Consider the following 19,740-nt stretch of genomic DNA (forward strand, 5'->3'; position numbering starts at 1 on the left):
GCATTTAGTTCAAATAGCCTCTGTGTCTAAGACTCCCTAGCATGGTTGCGATGTCTTATTTCTACGTAATTAAGCGGAACAAGACAAAGGAGGCCACAATCTCAGATAGCGTTAACTGAAATATATTGAAAGAATAGCTGGCCTTGTAGTTAACACCATTGTGCTCACAGTTTCATTCTCCATTCATAATTAAGTTCACATTTTCCCATCCTTTTCAAACAAGAAAAGACAACAATGAGCCAGCTCAATTAATAAACCAAATGGGCATGTAAAATCAGATTAGACCTAATTAAACCCCCAACTTCCTGCTGTTTGCCTTTTTTTACAGACTGGCAGAGTGACAGGGAGTTTAAGCATCCATGGAGATGGAGGGGAAGTGGGAAGGACAGCTCCATATGTGTTACGTCAGCCCCGGGGGACAGCTGGGTCCGACTGTCTTTTCCTGCCACACTCATTTGGCCCCAGCAATCATCCTGTCTTGTGCTAAAGGTCTCTCGTCCCTACAAGGCTCCTTGGCACTATCTGGAAGCTACAGACGAAGAATATGCTGATTAAACATGCCTTCATTAAAGCGATTACACGCACAAGGCGGTTCAATTTCCCACAGGCAGCCAAATAACGAAGAAGACGAGGCAGAGGAAAAAGGCTTTTGGTTCAGGGTTGGGGCTCAGTTTATGGAGGGTGGGGGTGAAAGAAGAATTGCTTGTTAGTTTTAATTTAAGTGACCCACACACTGTCGAACAGTCTTATTATGCTGTGTGAGCTGGCTGTTCTTTCCTTGCGGGGACAGTCAGATTTTTGCCCTGGCGAACACCCCTACCTGACTCACCAAACCTACAGGCCGCTTCCAGGTCATTGAGCTTCCAGCGTGGAAGACCTTGCCAAAGATGCAGAGAGGGGTTACTTCTGGTTCATTTAATAAAGACCGACCAGTGTTTTATTGCCTGAATAAGTTGCATATAGGTTGTGGCGAGAGGCAAGGAGGAAAAGAAGGAGTTACAGTCGCGATGAAGGCCAAATGAACATCAGCAGCTCTCAGGCATTCTTCAGATCTGTATTTTCCTGACAATACGTACTGTGTGTAATACTGTGTTTGAGGTAAGGGAAGTAAGAGGACGGCACCAAAGAGGTTTCTGTGACTAATTGGAGCGTCCTTTATCAAATTTTATAAAATCCAAATCATTATTTTGAAGAGACTACCACGAATTTCCTGTAAACCCATCATAACTTAATAATAAGTAATTACTAGGTAATTACTTAATGATTTAGACATTAACCTTAGACTGTGGCTAAATCAGCTCTGTCAGTGCTCCTGGCAGATTCCACGTAATTGAATTCTCAGAAGAAGAAAAATTGGAAGCATGATTCATAACACAGGTGCGCGGTTGACATTAAAGACTTTCTTATAAATGACACCCTTGCACAGGGCGCAGGACAAATTTCATTATTTCCTTCCTTTCATGTTTGCTGTCACGTGCATCTCAGCTCGTTTCACCTGAGTTATCATGTACCCCAGTGATAAACCATTAACCACAGAAGAAATGCTGTTGTATGGCTCAGTCAAAGGCGCCTATATGCTACTCTGTGCTTTCATGTTTGTTTCCTTCATATTTCCGCTGCTGCTTTTATTCCTCATTGTCCTATCTGTCAATCTGGACCACACCAGCGTTCAAAGAAGATGACAGAATCGCATGTATGAGGTGTTCAAACTGCTTCTCTGAATTTCAGTGCATAGCCCCATGTAATCATGTTCATGTGAGCAAGAAAATGGTTCAGCGCCTTAGAGCCAATTATAGATCTCAAATAGGAAAGTCACATGTAAAGATTCCATCATAGAGTTTCTAGCACGTGTAAATTTAACAACAATAAGCCACAGCGGACAGATTCAGCTAGATAGACCAACCACCAGACAACAAAATGTAGATCAGATTACATATTTCTGGTCATCATCATCATCCTACGAGGCATTTATTTATCATGTAATCTGAAGCAAACATGTCTCAGTGTCAGACCGCATGTGAGAAGAGGTCACAGTTTTGTAATATCTCAAAGCAGTAACTATAGTGTCCTTTAGTACCTAGATGAGGTCATTCTGAAACTGGAACTGACCACTGAGTGATATTTCACTCCATTTCCCTGAAACTACTTCTGTTTCTCTGTTTCCCCTGAAGTTTCTGCTCAGTGACAGTAGAGCTGATCACACCACAGTGGGAGGAGTCCCAAAACTGACCACTGCAGGACAACTGTCCAAACTGCAACATTCGACTCCCACAAGATGAGGAAGTGTGCAGGATACAGCTGCTCATGTTGCCTCAGATATTCTGAAAAACTTGGTTATTGCCTACGAGGTTACAGAAAAACACGTCGGGGCCTGGCATATCCTAACGTAACCGCCCCAGCAGGTTCAAAGGTCAAGCATGATCTTATAACAAGGTGAAACCCCATCGAAGAATTTAACCTGTAATTCAAATTCAGTATCAAATGAAGCTTGACATTTGTCTGACCAGATACCCATCATACACTTCTTCTGTGCCTCTGCATCGGGCTTTATCAAGTTGGGAAAATAACCCAGATAACATCATAGTGAAGTCATTAGGGTTGTCCCGGCATTGGCATGAGAGTTTCTTTCTTTGCTTCTTTATCAGGAGGCTGGGATACAAACCACGGCTGTGCAGTTTGATAAAAGCGGGCAGCTGCTTCCTAAACAAAGACTTAATTGCAATTAATGATGGGAAATGTAGGATTCAGCTATTCTGAAGTTTGTTTAGAGATTAAAGGTTTATACATCTCAGCTTCTGCTGCCCCGATTTTATCCGTTTTTTGTTTTTTTTTACCTGTCTCTTCATTGAAAGCTGAAGCTAAATCAGCTCTTTAAAAATGCAAACTACACACAATAACAGGAGAATGTTTTTTTACAGATCTAAAGAGAAGAAATCACAAAATGTCAGTCAAACTCCTCCGTCATACTGTGAGTCAATAAATCCAGTAATTGCCTCTTTATGTGCCACATTTCCTCACCGAGATCTCTCTCGTCATGTCACTGAAGATTCTGAAGATTGTTACATTTGAACAATGGGTGGGGATTTAAAAATGATGCTGCCATAATGCAAATTAAAAAAACACTCGCACAAACACACATATGTGACCTGAGGATAGGTCTAAGCACAAGGTTGGAAAGTTGAACTAGACGATATGAATGTGCGTAGGCGCATGGCCCTCTGGGAAGTGATTCAAGGGTCATTACCATATACAGAAAAAACACAAAGACGTCTTTCTGTGAAACAGGTGTTCAGTTCAGGGTTTGATGGTGGTGGTGGTGGTGGTGGTGGTAGGGAGGGGAGGGTGACATGTCTTTACTCTGACGTACCTTCAAGGCTGCATCATTTGTACACGCTCCTGTCACTTCTATAGGAACATATTAGGAAACATTCAAAACAGTGAGGAGAAGAAGTGTCACACCTAATCAGACATGAGCCACTACTACTTTTTTCATTTTTGATGATACAATTAGCTCAGCTTAACTTTTTAGTGAGCTTGCTAAGGATCTGTATTAGACCTTTAAATATTGTTGTTCTATGTAATCACATGAATTAAGCACTTTATGTCTGCTAACCTCTTCTGCAGACACCTATTGTGCTTCCTTGCATTTTTTTTTTCTTTAAAGATATCACGCCCTAGAGTTTACGGCACACAGCCATCCTCTCCCTGCCTGCGGGCTGAAGGAGGGCAGCAGTGCGCCTCCTCCGCCTCCCACACAACATCATCCTGGAGAACTGGAAGCGCGCCAATATGGGATTGGCTTCCCGCTCCTGTCAGGAAGGAACTGGTGCGCCAGGATATCCAAATATGGACTGACCCATATCAGTGCGGATCGCATGACTCAGCACCAAACTATATAGTCTATCCTCACCCCATGAGGATGAATGGCAAAGTGGTTGTTGGAGTGTCCCGGTGAGCTTGGAAAGAGGGCTCAGTGTGTCTGTGGATGTCTCTGAGCTGTGAGACATTTCAACTTGTTTTTGGGTACCACGCAGCGTGGATGAGCACTTTGAGGTGTTTTATGTGTTTACCTGAGTTTTTTTTTTTTTCTTCTTCCTTTTTTCCGCCACGCTGAATAGACCTCGTCGTGTTTACAGTCCTTGTTCCCGGCAACAACGTCATCCCGGAGGCGGGGACCACAGAGGAAACAACCAATCAGCGCACTGCTCGGATCGCACGTTATATAAATACAACAGAGCGCGTCGGGCGCCTGTCATTTAAGAGGAAACAGACGCGGAGCTCAGACTCAGAGCTGAAAAAGAAAAAGACTGTCCTACTCACGAGTGGATTGAAAACATCTGAATTAGTCACTGGACTCCGCTTTGAATCCAACTAAAAGGTACAAATCGACGACTTGGTACAGTACAGTTCCACTATTTTGGAAGTTTTGCTTTTGTTTTTGGTAGATTTCATCTTCAGTATAATAATACAGCGGGACTTTGTTCTGGAGATTGAATCATTTTGGGACACTGAAGCCTCGGTGTCTAAGCAGCATCTTTGCAGCGCACTCTTGTATTTGACTGTCTGATTTGAAATATGTCAGCAATAATGGAACAGCCTTTTTATGACGACTCGTTTCTCTCTGCTTATGGCCATCCAGGCGCAGCCCTGCCAGACTACAAGCTGCTAAAGCAGAATATGAACTTGAACTTCTCCGATTCATATCGGAACTCAAACTTCAAGTCACAGCACCTGCGCGCCGACAGTGATTTCTATTCGGCGGGCACGGCAGACGTGGGCTCCCTGAAGCTCGCTTCACCTGAACTGGAGCGACTGATCATCCAGAACAGTAACGGGGTCATCACTACAACACCGACACCTGCCCATTTCCTGTACAACCGCGGGATCACAGAGGAGCAGGAGGGCTTTGCTGACGGTTTTGTTAAAGCGTTGGACGACCTGCACAATATGAACCAGATGGCTCCTCCAAACGTGTCCATCGGCACGGGCAGCGTTGGCTGCTCGGCTCCAGCTTCCGTGTTCGGCTCATCCATGCAGCAAGAACCGCTTGAGTACACCACCCTGGGCAGCTGCTCCACGAACCCCAGCCTGTCCTCAGCAGCCAGCTACCCTTCCACCACCATCAGCTACCTGCCGCACCACCAGTACCACCAGCACCCCCAGGCTGTTGCGCACGGATCTCACCATTTCCAGCACTCCCTGGTCGGCATGGGCATCCAGTCGCAGCGGTTCAGCGGGTTGAAAGAGGAGCCTCAGACAGTCCCCGACATGCTGAGCAGCGACAGCGGATCTCCTCCGATGTCTCCCGTCGATATGGAGAACCAGGAGCGGCTCAAAGCGGAGCGCAAGCGGCTGAGGAACCGGCTCGCGGCCTCCAAGTGTCGGAGGCGCAAACTGGAGCGCATCTCTCGCCTGGAGGACAAGGTGAAGGTGTTGAAAACAGACAACGCCGGACTCTCAAACACGGCTTCTCTACTGAGAGAGCAGGTGGCTCAACTCAAACAGAAAGTCATGACACATGTGAGCAGTGGCTGCCAGCTCATGTTAGCGCCCAAAGTAAAGTCTTATTGAAGAAACGTTGCACTTTGAAAAACACTGGACAAGAACTGCACTGACGAGACCATGAACTATGTCTTTGAACATTGACAAAGAGAGAAATGGACCATTCTGGTTGATTTGGCTGAAAGAAAAAAAGCCAACTGAGAAATCAGACTAAAACACTTCGGGCATTTTTGAACAAGTTATTAAAAGTGTCGTCTTGGCTTTGCCTGTTTACATGTTACTTTAATTTGTGATTCATTGATTCGTATGTAAGTTATTTGTGTTTGTCAGGCTGAGCCTGATGATCCTGTGTGTTTTTTACTTTTACTTGTACAGTATATATTTAAGTAAATACAATTATGAAACTGAGAAATATGTGTTGTTGTTTCTTATTGGGGGTCATTTATAATCTCATAGGAATCATGAGTACGTCTGGATAACATAACCACACTGTTTTCAACCATTTTAGCCGGTCAGCACTTTAAAGTTTACAACACTCATACGTTTGTTTGACGTTAATGACGTCCCAGCGTAGGACTGTTTCCGTATTGACGTACATACGTGAGTCTATATATGGACAAATTTGCTGGCAAACGTCACATCACGAAAAGGTTTCCGGGAACTCCCTCCTACATTACCCGTCAGAGATGCTGCGCTCTCCCCTTCACGCCCTCTTCACACCACAATGTGTGTGTGTGTGTGTGTGTGTGTGCGTAAGTGAATAGCTTTGTCAATGGGTGTTTCAGTTGAGTTAAAGGGAGTTTCCCCATTCTGCTTTCAGTTTCCCAAAACAAGTCGAGAGAGCGCTAGATCAGGAAAAATGGTTAAAAAGTTCCACATAAACATGCAGAATAGACTTTCTGTCTTCTGATGGTTTCAACTGACAAGAACCTGTGCCAAAACAAGATGGCAGAGATGAATGATAGTAAGAAGAGCTGGTAAGATAACAAAGTATCTAAAACTGTATAAACTATTACAGGAAATCGGGATTTTAAGAGGGATGATATGTCTTTACTTCAGTAAATAAGACCTGGACTGGTTCTTCAGGTGTAAGCCAATGTTCCTAACTCGGGGAATGGTATAATCATTAGTCTGGAAAAGGATAAAATGGGATAATTCTCCTAAATCAATGCCAGGTATGTGTATTCAGGGCAGGACAGGTCTGTGTTAAATCATGTCAAACAATCCAATATTTCCCAATGAGCTCTGGTTCTATTTGGCAACACTAGGATGTTGTGCTGAGTCAAACCACACTAACTCCAACATTAACAAAGACTTCACAGCCGTGTGATGATCCTCTGCCAGGAGCAGGGCTCAGGACTAAATATGCCAAGTTGACTTAAAATGTGTGTTGGCATAATATTTTCAACTTGTGTCACTAAGCTTGTAGGCACCAATAACAGGGTACAGGAAGAGTAATGGCACCACCTGGTGGTTACAAGTGGAATAACTTTCACAATATACAACACTTCTGCCACAAAAACACACTGGAGTCACATTTTCCCACTGTTTTATTAAAGATGGTAGCAAATTATTCAAGACAGCAAGGAAAAATAGCAATACTTTTTTTTCTGAAAAAAGGAACAAAACTATACTTCAGTGCTTGAGACTATGAGGTCGCCCCATCAATTGTACACTGGACGTACAAAGACACGATTTGCAACAAAGGATTTAACTAACGAGTTCTGAAATTTTGTTGTGTTTAATACATTAGGTTGGACGCCATGGACACCTCTTAGCTGAAGAGAAGTGCTACGGTTGGGAAGTCAGCTAGGAGACCTTCACATTTACTGCTTGGAGAAGAAGGCTTTGCTTTTCTCAACATCCGGGACGATGGTGTCGCTGCCGGGTTTCCAGCCAGCAGGGCAAACTGTGTGGAGAGGGAGGAGGGACAAAGGTTACCACAATAGACAGACATTGAACTTTGTATGCACAGAGAGTCGATGAGTAAATACCTGGGAGGGTAAACTAATAATACAAGGCTGTTCCATCAAACTAACTAAACCCTCTAAAGTCAGTTTACAGCTAAAGGTAAACTCGTTCCTCATCTAAAATTGTTTGCAGTAGGGCAAGTGTAGGATGTGCAGTTCAAAGTGCCTAGAATTACACACAAAGTTTTAAGTAGCATAAGGTCAAGAAAAATCATTTAAAAGAAGAGTAATACAACAACAATAAGTCCTTGTACCAATGGCAGTAAAAGGTAAACGAGTAATCCAACAACCATAAATCAAATACCTCAGCCAGATAAGGCTTTAAAGAAAAATGCAAGTACCAGAGCGGTACTTTAAACACATTTTATCTATTCAAAACCAAACGTCTGAACCTGACAAATGATAGTTTCAAGTTCAAGTTAAACACTAACATGGCCAGGGGAAAACTGAAACTGTGGAAAACACCTAAACCCCCTGAACTAAAAGAGTGGATAAACATCACGGTCAAAACAGGTTCATATGAAGTTATGCTTAACAGGATGAATAACAGGAACAAGATCAAGACACCAGTCTGGGACTTGTTTTGGACTCACATCACATTGACTGATGATCCTACAGCTTGAATACCTTTTCCAGAGGATATCCAACATGTTGTATGTATCCATCTGCTGTATGTATGCTTTCCAGCTATGTAAACGCATCAATATGTCCTCTATACTTTACTTCACTAACATCATTTATATGGTGTCTGTATTTTATTTTATTCTTCTTTTGTCATGCATCTGACGCTACATGTAATATGTATAAGATGTAAGAATGTTCTACGGTAAAACACCAGAGATACAAGAAATTAAAAACTTGAATTATACAAAAAAAAAAAAAAAAACTCTAACATGATTAATGCATTAAGTTTTTAAAAAATCTTTGTAAAACAGAGACTACGTGTTGAGCATTTGTGTTTAATACCAGTGTGTGCTGTTAAACTGACTAATGGCAGAACGTTAAACTCTGGATATTTCCAGGGATTTTTCTCACCTTCTCCGAATTTGTCAGTGTGCTGGAAGGCCTGCACCAGGCGCAGAGTCTCATCCACGGAGCGACCCACAGGCAAGTCATTGATGGTGATCTGCCTCAAGATGCCCTTGTCGTCGATCACAAACAGACCCCTGAGAGGCACAAACTACATCTTTTAGTCTCTCCAAACTTTGCATACTCACTCATACATAATATTAGTAATTACAAGGGAGAGTTTATACTTTCTACAATGCTCCAGATTGACAGTGACAGTCTGACCTGTATGCGATACCGTCGTCCTCCTTCAGCACACCGTAGTCTCTGGAGATGGACTTGGTGAGGTCTGCCACAAGGGGGATTTTCATGTTACCCAGACCTCCCTGCTTCCTCGGTGTGTTGATCCTGCAGAAAAAAAACAAAACAAAAAACAATTAGCAAGTCAAGAATCATTTAGTGTCATTAATGCACAACACCGTGTACCTATTTTGACACCCTGTACTCTAAATACTTAAAACAAATGAAATCCTAATCAAGATTCAGTGCATGTGGTGGTATTCTATGTGATAAATGTGGTTCCAAAACAAGTTCAAAGATACATAGTGGCAGAAAAAATAAATATTTGTTTGGTGGTGGTAAAAAAAAAAATAATTAACTCGTGCTACAAACTGAAAAAAAAAACCCCTCACATTTATCAAAACATTTAAAGCCTAAAACAATACACGATGCACTGCACACAGAATTGTGCTGAGTAATTCACACCTTGAATGGCATGAATTACTCAGCACAATTCTGTGTGCAGTGCACAGTATTCCTCGCAGATTTTGTATCCTTCTAGAAACTTCGGTTTGATTAAGAGACCGTTACCTTCTCTACGCGTTAGAACTTATCGAGACTATGCAGGGGAAGCACAGTGACGGGAGATAAACTGATAAACGGGTGGGTGTTGTTTCAGATTTGACAAAGCCCCTCATTATACGAAAAGTAATTGAAAATTGCCCACAACAGATGTCTTGATCTCAGTCATTCAATAATCTCGCACTGTTTAGATATTTGTATGTTACAACATATCACAGAGGCCCAGTGCAAGAAAAACGTTTAAAATGCATTTTTAAAAACATCAAATAGAGGCAAAGAAAACTTTTCCTAAGCAGCTCTGCTTTAACTGTTGGCTCAGGGACATTCAAGGTGTCCGCATAGTCACAGAAAATACAAAAAACAAATAAACAAAAAAAACAACAACACTCAAGTCATCATTTCCTTGCAGTCAGCAGGAATTCTCACCATGCCAAGTGACTGAAGTGAGAGTCTATGGAGCAGCCGATAACCTCGCAGCCCATATTGCGGAACTCCTCTGCTCTGTCGCTGAAAGCAATGATCTCAGTGGGACACACAAATGTGAAGTCCAGCGGGTAGAAGAAGAAGATCACATACTTCCCTAAAGAGCACAAAAAGGAGAAAATGAGGAAAACATTGATTCTAGTCCAAAAAAAAAAAAGAAAGAAAATCTTGTTATTCAAGAAAAGTAGGTTAACACATACCATAAACACTAAGCTGGATTAAGAGATCGAGTAGAGTTAGTGCCAAATACCTCACAAAGCCTAAGGAGAGATCACCGTGTTACCTTTGTAGTCTGACAGCTTGATGTCCTTGAACTGTCCATCCACCACAGCTGTGGCGCTGAATTCTGGGGCGGGCTTGCCAATCTTAGCGTTGCCAGCGGACATGGTGTTGGTGGCAAATGACTAAGAGAGGGGGGGGAAAGATAGCACATAACAGTCTCTAGAACATTCCTGATGTTCATACACTGTCAGAGATAAGTTCAGCTGGGTGGAGCCTCTGATAAGCACCAAAAACCTCAGGAAACACGAGCCAAAAAACAAACATGACAGTTTAAAGTGCTGGAGGGTTAACCAGACACCCAGGTCTGGCAGCACTTGTAAAATGGTGCATGCACTACTTAAAAGCATGTTGAGTTGGACATGGAGTCACATGCAAGTCATGTTCAGCCTGCAGCGAACAATAGCCTGTTAAGAAGATTATATAACCATGAGCACATACCTATACAAGAGATATAGACTGGACATATACAAGTATGCTTTTTTAAATCTGTGGTTTTAGTCTTTGCAATGACACATAAATGCAGCATTTAATTCACTTTACACACTAAACAGTGATTCATGATTCCATGATGTGTTTATACTCTTAAAAAGCTACAGTTTGGTGCATGAAAAGAAAAAAAATACGCGTCATGTCATAATTAAATAACACACAATAGCCATGAATCCTTGGTCATGAGTTGCAGAGATAAAAGCGAGTAGCATTGTTGGGTCAAAGTTCGGCTACGTGACCCAAAGCATGAAGAGTGAAGCGGTGAGGGGGGCTACAGACCAGGCTGTGCTGCACACCGGGGACAAAGAAAGTGCCGGAAACAGGCCCAAACACTTAAGGAGAAGGGGAGTAGCTGACCCGCACTGCCTGGCTAGCGTAACGTTAGCTCAACGTTAGAAAAACGCTTCCTTTGTTGTCGCCCCGCTCCTGGACAAACAGCTGACATTGTTGGCCGAGCCGTGCAAGACACGAAGAGGACGCTTGACGGAAAAGAAGCACGCAAACACAGACACACAATGTCCGACTCACCTGTCTGCACGTAAAGCCGAGAAGAAGTTGGCAGAGTGGAGGTCTGCTGCTGCTGCTGGCAGGAGGAGAGAGGAGGAGAGAGGGAGAGAGAGCGGCGGCCTCCGGAAGCTAAAATAACCTCCTTCAAAGTAAAAGTTGAGATTCGAGCGCGTATTTTGTATTTTGTACTTACTGTTATTCCGACGTTTTACACTGAAATTTTCTGTTTATGGATTGACCTCCGGAGGTCAAAATATCCTTCAAAGTAAAAGTTGAGATGAGCTTGTAATTTTGCGTCCAGGGCCGGCTCCTTGCTTTTAGTAGCCTTAAACAAGGTTTTGTTTGTGGCCCCCCAAAAACTCCTCTTTGCAGACATAGCTAATAACTGAACCAATACATGCACACATAAAATAGAAATCAATTAAACATCAAATAGCTGACTTTCTTTAAGGGACAAGTAGCTACAAACATTATGTGAACAGTGAACACAAGTTGTTCACAGACTGTGGATCACGCAGGATCATTTTGTCCAGAAAACAAAGAAACTAGATGTTATTATATAAGAAAGTCGGCCTAGAAACAGAAGGGGGAGAAAGAGCTCTTATCTAAACTTATCTTGTTTGGATTTGTCAGATTTTTCTTATTTATCATGTCAAAGGTGCGGTCATCAAAGATGTTAGATGTTAAAGATCGAATGTTTACTGGAGGCTACAAAGACAGTTCATCTTCTTAATTAAGATGAAGTGAGGAACTAGCAACATAAGTCCAAGTTAACGTGTGGCCCCCCTTGTCGTTGTGATCCTAAGCAATTGCATAGCCTGCTTATGCCCCTGGTTGTATCTACCTGAAGGAAATCTTGAGACTACTCCACTACTTTTATCTAACAGCTGTAATTACTACTTCTTTTAATGTTTTACCTAGAAATTAGTTTATGACAAGTTTTCAGGATTAAGCTACCCAACAGGACAATCATCCATCAGTTTGCTGTAACCCATTATCCCTATCAGGGTTGCAGGTGGCTAGATCCTATCCCAGCTGGCATTGCGCAAGAGGCAGGGTAAGTATTCAAAATGAGGTCCATATCCAGCCACAATATTAGTTTTTCCACAATTGATGAAAAACAATATGCAGCACTGTTGCATTTTTCAAACATTATGAGTAATCATTGCATCACTTGAGAAGGGTCATCTTTCATTATAACCATAAAATCATGTTTCATAGTGACTAACATCATTAAGTTCACTACCGACCTTCTTTTTCCTATTTGTTTTCTGCTATTGTTGTGCACCTGGATGCCCTGTAAATATAAATGTTTATCAGGATAGATCAAGTCCCATCAGCAATTCATATAAAACGTGACTGATAGTGTTTTTAAGAGCAAAATACATGCAGACTGATTTAGATTCGATTTTATAAAGATTGATAGTATCAGAGATGTAATCATTTACAAGATTTGAGATATGAAATGTTGATATGGTAATTTCTTTTATATATTTTTTGATTTGTTTGTTTATTGGTCCAATGTTTAAAAAATAAAAAATAAAACACCTTACCACCAGAAAAAATCAGATATGAAGAGAAGTGATGGTGCATCAGGGCCTGCAGGGTAATCTCTACTCTATAGAAACAAATCTATTTATACTACTCATACTACTCGTGTTTATCTTTTTATATCGGTTCCTTACATGTGCGTCATTCTGAAACCTCTTTTTTTTTGTTTTTCCACTACTTCTGCTACTACTACTTCCCTTTAATGACTAATCTGGTTTAACTAGTCGTTACTCTTTTGGAATTTCTGTGTTGTCTATTTTGAATTTTGTTTTTGCTTGTGGCTGCTCCCTTCCTACTGAATAGGCACAATTGTCTTGAAAGAAACTAACAATGTGTTTGGCTTGACTGGTAAAAAAAAAAAAAAAACAGAGACCTGTGTGTTGAGAGATTGGGAGAGGTGACGGTTTTCAGTCAGTTGCAAATTGAAACCTCACCACTAGATGTGACTAAAGTGTACACACTGGACCTTTAGATAAAAAATAACATATTATGGACACACTAAAAAAGAAATTGTGTATATTTACTTACCAAAGGCATTAAATGAGAGACTTTTTCATTGGACAATAGCTAGTAGTCACTGGCTTTATTCGTAGATGGTGACTAGGGGGCGCATTTGGCCACCTGAAGCTCTGGTGTTATAGCTGCTGGGCTTTTATTTTGAAAAAACTCCGCCCCGGGACTTCATGTACCGTTTACTTCCGCTAAGCTTGTCAGTGGACCTGAAGTATTGAGGCAGTCTGTTCGGGTTTTTAGGTAAATTAACTCTCATTAATACTTGATAATTGTAGTTTGGTTTTCAGTGCAGGGCGCAGAGTGTGTGGCTTGTCGCTATTTTGGTAAAACAATATGTAATTTGATCTAGCATGTAGCTAACGTTAGCATGCTCCCCTGGCAAAACAAAGGGTGCACCAGAGGTTTAAGTTTCATTTCACAGCGTCAGCTCGAAATGTGAGCAAGAACCGCGTATGACTTTATGAATAGTCTGTTGAGTTTCGCTCTAAATGATAAACGTGCAACCAAAACAAGTAGTGAAGTTTGTCTGACAGTGAGTGCTGAAATTATGACATTTCCTCTGTTCCTTGAACATGTTACTTTATATCGCGATATTACGACAATGTCACGATATTTCAACTCTGTCTGAGAGTCTAGTTTCCTTTATTGTTTACGTCTTGCAGGGAAGCTATAGAAAGATAATCTCAAACACTGTATCACTAGCAATGATATTTCATTTTTAAATTGTATTAATTTTTTAAATATTTATTATTCTTTCCCACTTAGGATCAGGATCCACAGGAAATCAGTGTGTATCATCCCTCAGAATAAAACCACAACATTGTCAGCAGCCATGGATTCACCAGGTAACAGGGACTCATAAATGTGTTATCAATAATCCCATTATTTCTTATGTTACATAGCCTCAATGTGTATCATTTCATATATCACTAGACCTTGCCTCATCATCAGTGTCAAAGCGTGACGTGGTTCTTAAACATTTCTCATCATGATGACCTTTAATAAAAATAACCTGGAGCTTGTCTTGTTTCTTATTTAAGGGTTCAATGTGTACGATTTAGGGTGCTTCGTGTACAGAATATAGAAGAAATTTAATATAATATGTGAATCTTCAATCACCTAAAACTAAGACTTGTTGTGTTGTTACCTCAGAAAGAGCCCACCATGTTTCTGTAGTAGCCCAGAATGGACAAACTAAACACTGGCTTTAGATTAGATTTTTATTTTTGCTGCAACCTCGGAAAGGGATTTTGAGGTTGGTTGCAACTACACCACTAGATGCCACTACATTTTACACACTGGACCTTTAATTTGAATTCCTATTCAGCTGTATTCCATGTCGCCACATGTTGATCCACATTAAACACAGTTTTTTTAAGTAATGTTATTATGAAAATGGTTTAGGATCAGTTAACCTGAGTTGATTGGGAGAGAGTGTTAGGATTGGCACATCCCTTCTTTTCCATGTATATTATTATTAAACCTTGATATAAGTAAAGATGCCTCGAAGCAAGATCTTAGTCAGCATAAGTAGTGTTTCCTCTAGCTCGTTTTTTTGTTGATTAGAGACACTGACTGAAGTTCTCCTATCTAATATATGATGACAAACTCTCATCTAAACTTACCAGCAGCAAACCCGCACCCAGTCATGTGCGAAGTCTGTGGAACATACTTTGAGACGCGACGAGGGCTCTCCAGCCACGCCCGCCTCCACCTACGGCAGCTCGGTGTGACGTTGTCAGAAAGCAGTGGAGCTCCCATTGAGCTCCTCTACCAGCTTATCCGGGACAGAGATGGTTCCCTCCCTGATTTCAAAGCAGGCTCCTCTGGTGCTGTGGCGACCTCTCTCAAAAAAACATCCCCGGAGGAGCCCGGTACACCTTCAGAACCAGCAGACGGGAGTGCGTCTTTCAAAGCAGGGAGTGGAGTCACGACAACTCCACAGAAGACGGAACATCAGGGATCTCCAGCCAGACGAAAAGAGTCGGCGAACTCTCTCCTCCCCTCGTCCCCCTCTGGTCCTAGGCCGGATGAGTCCTTAGAGCACCAAACCTCAGCCAAGCCACTGTGGGCGCCGCTTGAAACTGATGCCCCCATCACTTTAGGTATGGCTGAGTTCTGAACAGATGTTTTAATACCTCCATCATGTGATTATATGACAATTCATACCAGGTAGTTACTGATGTAATAAACTGTTTTTGTCAAGTAAACATGACAGCATTGTCTGATTGTGACCGGGTACCTTTTTACTCACTTTCTTCAGACACCCATGATGAGGTCCATGTGTGCCAGCTCTGTGGCTGCTGGTACGAGACACGCAAAGGCCTGGCGAGTCACGCTCGAGCCCATCTGCGCCATATTGGAATCCCTGACAGCGATGCCAAGAGCAGCCCTATTGAACTTCTTTACCAGATCATGGAGGAGGAGGACCTCAAGCCCATCAACAGCAAGCAACAGCAGGAGCCCGCCTCACAAAGTCCCCTAAGATCCTCCACCAAACGTCCCTCCAGTGTGTCCTCTCCACCTTCATCTCCGCCCATCAAACGGCCTACACTCTCAGAGGATTGTATCTGTATTCTGTGCGGGGAAGAGTTTGAGAATCGTAAAGGCCTGGCCTGCCACTCACGTTCTCACCTGCGTCAGCTCGGAGTGGTTGACCTGATGGGCAAATCCTCTGCAACTGAAACCGTCCAGGAACTGGTCAGAAGCGGCGTGCTAGAAGCTATACAACGCCCCAAAACCAGCAGAAAAACCAGCTCATCTACAGAACCAACTCCTGCAGCCTCCACCTCGTCTCCAGCTCTGGGCCAATCAAAGACCTCGCTTCCCTCCACATCTCTCTCCCCGAGCCCTGCAAAGCCCACTCCTTCACCTTTTAACAGAGCCCCAAAGGCTAAGAAAGGTTTTCGGCTAGCAGTGGACCCCCTTCATAGGAAGCCAAAGCCTGAGCCTGTGGAGATTGAGCTGTCTATTGAACCGAAGGGATCCAGCACTGACAGCAACTCTCCTACGCAGAAGTCCCCCACTCCTGCACCTGCTCCTGCTCCTCCTGCATCCTCTGCAGGTGTGGTTTCAAAGCCTCTCAGTGCAGGTAAAGCACAGAGTTTAGTTTAGCTGGTTTCAGTTTAGTTCATTATAATAATCTTGGTATGTAAACCAAAGTTTGGTCTCTTAACTCTACTTCCACTATTTCTCAGCGCCCTCCACAGATGCACAATCCCCACCAACAGTCCTTTGTGATTACTGCGGCCAGCTGTTTGAGACCCGCAAAGCCCTGTCATGTCACGCCCGTGCCCATTTGCGTCAGCTCGGCCTCACGTGGTCCATCAAAACGTCACCGATTGACCTCCTCAAAGAGGTCATGCTGCAGGGTCCAGAAAGCCTCAAAGAATCTGCCGCCAGTGGCTCATCGGGCAAAGCCACGTGGACCCCTTCAGGATCCAGAAGGTCCCTGGACAGCCTGCAGTCAGGGGAGGCAGCTGTCAAACCCTGCTCCTCACCTCTCGATTATTCCATGAAAGAGAAATCCCCACCTGGAAAGAGTGGAGCCACACACACAGGTGAGATAGACGTTCTTTTGGATCAGATACAACACATTTTTTAAGCAGTTATAACATCACAAACATTTAATAGATGTCTAATCTGCTTCTGGTAATGTAGATCCCTGTTTTAAAATATCTTATCCTCTTTGTGTCAGACTCATCCTGTGAGCTTTGCGGGTTTGATTTCGAAAACCGCAAGGCCCTGGCCAGTCACGCACGGGCTCACCTCCGACAGCTGGGAATCATTGAGTGGAAGGCAGACGGAGCGACTTCTCCAATCGAACTCCTCAGTGAGTTGATCCGGAAGGACCCAGTCAGGGTATCAGCAATAACCCGGCGCTATCGCATGGGAGACCTTTACATCAAGAAGGTGGGCTGTGGTCTAAAATATGATTAAAATGAATTCCCTGTTCAGATTTGGATGCTTAACTCGCCTGATATTTATTTTCTTTCCGTCCCAGAGAAGTGCTGCTTCGCCCTCTCTGTCCACAGACTCTGATTCAGTGCAGCACTCCGACCACAAGCTGCGCAGAGAGGACTCTGGTGTGACTGCCGGCTCATCCAGACAGTCACACGGCCACGCGCGGTCTACTGCAGCCCATGTGCGCTCCCCAAGAGGTGAGACATGACACACAGCTGGATTCAGATTTACTGTAACTGATTTAAAAAAAACAAAACATTTCTATGTTAATAACTTTCTGTGTGGTTTCAGGGGTCCACCCACCAAAACATGTCGTGCCTGCACATGAAGAAAATTCCCAGCAACCATCACGATCAGGCAGCATCCCCGCTATGCTGCCAAAGCCGCCACTAACACCACTGGTCAAACTGGTGGGCAAAGTTTACTCCCTCAAGTGCAGGTCAGTCTATATATTATATATAATAATCATATTCCCATTGTATTCATGTTTGAAAGTTGGTTTAGAGTAAAAAAAAAAAAAAAAAATGCCAGGATGTACCAAGGCACTGTCAGCATCTTTGACCACTAAGTCACATGGATCAAAAATTATTCTTGAAAAAGATTACTGAGTAAAATGCTTTTTTTTATTTTTATCTTTTATTGTAACCAGATGACAAGCTGTGGGTCATCCTTTACAAAGTCATGCTGTGCAGCCAAATATTGCTCAAACCCGCTGGACTTTACATTCTAATGGAAATCCCAAACTTTCAAAAGACAGTAAATAATCCAGGGTGAATTTTGTGGGGAGAAAATACAAAATTATGTTCAAGACATCTAGAGTCAGAGTTTGAATATTTCACTCAGACACATTAAATGAAGACTGGAAACGAGAAGATACAGTATTTACATATGTGACACTGTCATGTGGGATATAATGATTGTAGCAATCTTACAATGACTGAAAGGCGTGTAGGCCATGTGAAAAAAAAAGTCCAAAAGTCCCTTTGGAGATCCAATGTTTGGTGTGTCTGCTCTGGGCAGTTCAGTGCGGCATACTCGGTAGAAGACGACCTGTGGTGTAGATATAAAAGGTTCATTCCAAGGCAGCGAAACCACAACTGTTCTTATTTTCAGGTGATTATACACTAATAAAATAAATATTATATTTAATTTCTGCCATATTCTGTAAAAAGACCCCCCCTAAATATTACACTCTGGACCTCTTCGTGGAAACAAAAGGAAACAGCCGTTCAGTGGGTTCATTTGGACAATTCAGTCTCTGTTTAGTCCGTGTCGTCCATCTGTACACAAGATGCATTCATTTGTTTAATCACATCGTCGAGAAGTTGTTGCACCTCATCTGAGATCACACTTCTCTCTCTGTGCTGCTGTTCAGGTTCTGTGAAGAGGTGTTTCATGGACCTCTGTCTGTTCAAGAGCAGTGGATCACACACCTGCAGAAACACATCCTGTCACTGGGCTACAAGGGCAAAGCATCTCCTCCTGCCGCACCAGTGGCAGCTCCAGCACTCGTCCACCCGGTCGCTGTCTAGTCCAGCAAGGTCGTCATGACAAGACTCGAGAGGAAATGCCGTCTTTAGAAAAGTGCAAACTAGATGTTCCCTTTTTTGTCCTACAGAGGGCAGCCATGAGCCATACGAGGAAAGCAGCTGAATGTAATCCACTCAGGTAAAATCCACAAGACGCAACAGATCACAGTACTCCTAACTGGATCACAAAAGACTGTTCAACCCTTTTTTTTAATGATTAGTGCTTTCCTCCTCCTGCTCATAGTTTGTACAGATGTTCATTGTTCTTCACAGCCTTGATGAGGCAGAGTGGAGTGTAGGGAATTGGATTTTCTCTTCTTCTTTTTGTCCTACTGAGACTGGTAGACCGGTATGGTCGCCATATCACTGTGATATGATTTCTCTCCTTTATATGCCTTCTGTCGTTTTGTGAGTTCTTTACTTTTCATCTAGAAGGGTTAGATTTATTATTTTTCGTCTCAAATGGAAATGTTTGTGAATAACACATGTGATATCTGTATCCAGCTGTTGACAGCTTGGTTAAAAAAAAAAAAAGTAATGTCCTAAAAATCAAAGCCTCAACCACCTTGACCTTAGAGACACTGTGTTTCTGTTCTTGCCATTTTCTTCAGGTATAACTGCTAATCATGTACTGTTTTTTACATTACATTCTTTTTACATTTCTTATGTACACTATGTAAATAAAATTCTGTCTTGTACATAACCATAAACTGTATCAAATGTGTGTTGTTTTATCTTACAAATGCCACCTAAATGCAAATCAGTTACAACAAGCGAGCACTTCACCTTTTTCATGTTTCTCCTCTCCTTTCACATTGCAAGATGCCATTTTATTTCTTTACTATCATAATTTTTGTGGCATTTTATGCCTATTATACAACAGAGAGATGAGGAATGACATACAATCTCACACAAACCCAGGAGGTTCATGGTCACCGCCTTAAATCAGACCACAGCAACTCATATTTTTTTTTATTGTTCATCCTTGAGGTCCTGATAGCCTTATATTTGTGTCACTCACCACTGGATGTGTACATTAATTTAATGTATAACAAGAAAATAAATAGCTTGTTTAGATATAA

The 19,740-nt window shown here is 42.5% G+C and overlaps 3 protein-coding genes across 5 annotated transcripts; 2 read left to right on the plus strand and 1 right to left on the minus strand.

The window, feature by feature from the left end:
• Window positions 1-3,923: 3,923 nt before the first annotated feature.
• On the plus strand, window positions 3,924-5,914 carry LOC104921942 (transcription factor jun-B). 2 transcript variants are annotated; one of them, XM_010734627.3, is made up of 2 exons: window positions 3,925-4,378; window positions 4,640-5,914. In XM_010734627.3, exon 2 carries the CDS (start codon window positions 4,678-4,680, stop codon window positions 5,569-5,571), a length of 894 nt encoding a protein of 297 aa, XP_010732929.1. In that variant the 5' UTR covers window positions 3,925-4,378; window positions 4,640-4,677; the 3' UTR covers window positions 5,572-5,914. The 2 variants fall into 2 exon arrangements, with proteins under 2 accessions (XP_010732928.1, XP_010732929.1); XM_010734626.3 differs by having other exon boundaries at window positions 3,924-5,914.
• Window positions 5,915-7,034: 1,120 nt separating this feature from the next.
• Window positions 7,035-11,257, minus strand: prdx2 (peroxiredoxin 2). The gene is made up of 6 exons (XM_010734625.3): window positions 11,124-11,257; window positions 10,108-10,228; window positions 9,768-9,921; window positions 8,766-8,888; window positions 8,508-8,638; window positions 7,035-7,411 (listed from the first exon to the last, which is right to left on the minus strand). The coding sequence occupies exons 2-6, from the start codon at window positions 10,208-10,210 to the stop codon at window positions 7,329-7,331; spliced, it is 594 nt and encodes a 197-aa protein (XP_010732927.1). The 5' UTR covers window positions 10,211-10,228; window positions 11,124-11,257; the 3' UTR covers window positions 7,035-7,328.
• A 2,045-nt stretch (window positions 11,258-13,302) lies between these two features.
• On the plus strand, window positions 13,303-19,364 carry wiza (WIZ zinc finger a). Of its 2 annotated transcripts, none has more exons than XM_027283626.1 (9): window positions 13,303-13,406; window positions 13,932-14,011; window positions 14,795-15,271; window positions 15,430-16,257; window positions 16,364-16,726; window positions 16,864-17,078; window positions 17,170-17,326; window positions 17,421-17,568; window positions 18,505-19,364. In XM_027283626.1, the coding sequence occupies exons 2-9, from the start codon at window positions 13,999-14,001 to the stop codon at window positions 18,659-18,661; spliced, it is 2,358 nt and encodes a 785-aa protein (XP_027139427.1). In that variant the 5' UTR covers window positions 13,303-13,406; window positions 13,932-13,998; the 3' UTR covers window positions 18,662-19,364. The 2 variants fall into 2 exon arrangements, with proteins under 2 accessions (XP_027139427.1, XP_027139428.1); XM_027283627.1 differs by having other exon boundaries at window positions 14,798-15,271.
• The last annotated feature ends 376 nt before the right edge of the window (window positions 19,365-19,740 follow it).

This window comes from Larimichthys crocea, chromosome X (assembly GCF_000972845.2).
Source record: "Larimichthys crocea isolate SSNF chromosome X, L_crocea_2.0, whole genome shotgun sequence".
Lineage (NCBI taxonomy): Eukaryota > Metazoa > Chordata > Actinopteri > Sciaenidae > Larimichthys > Larimichthys crocea.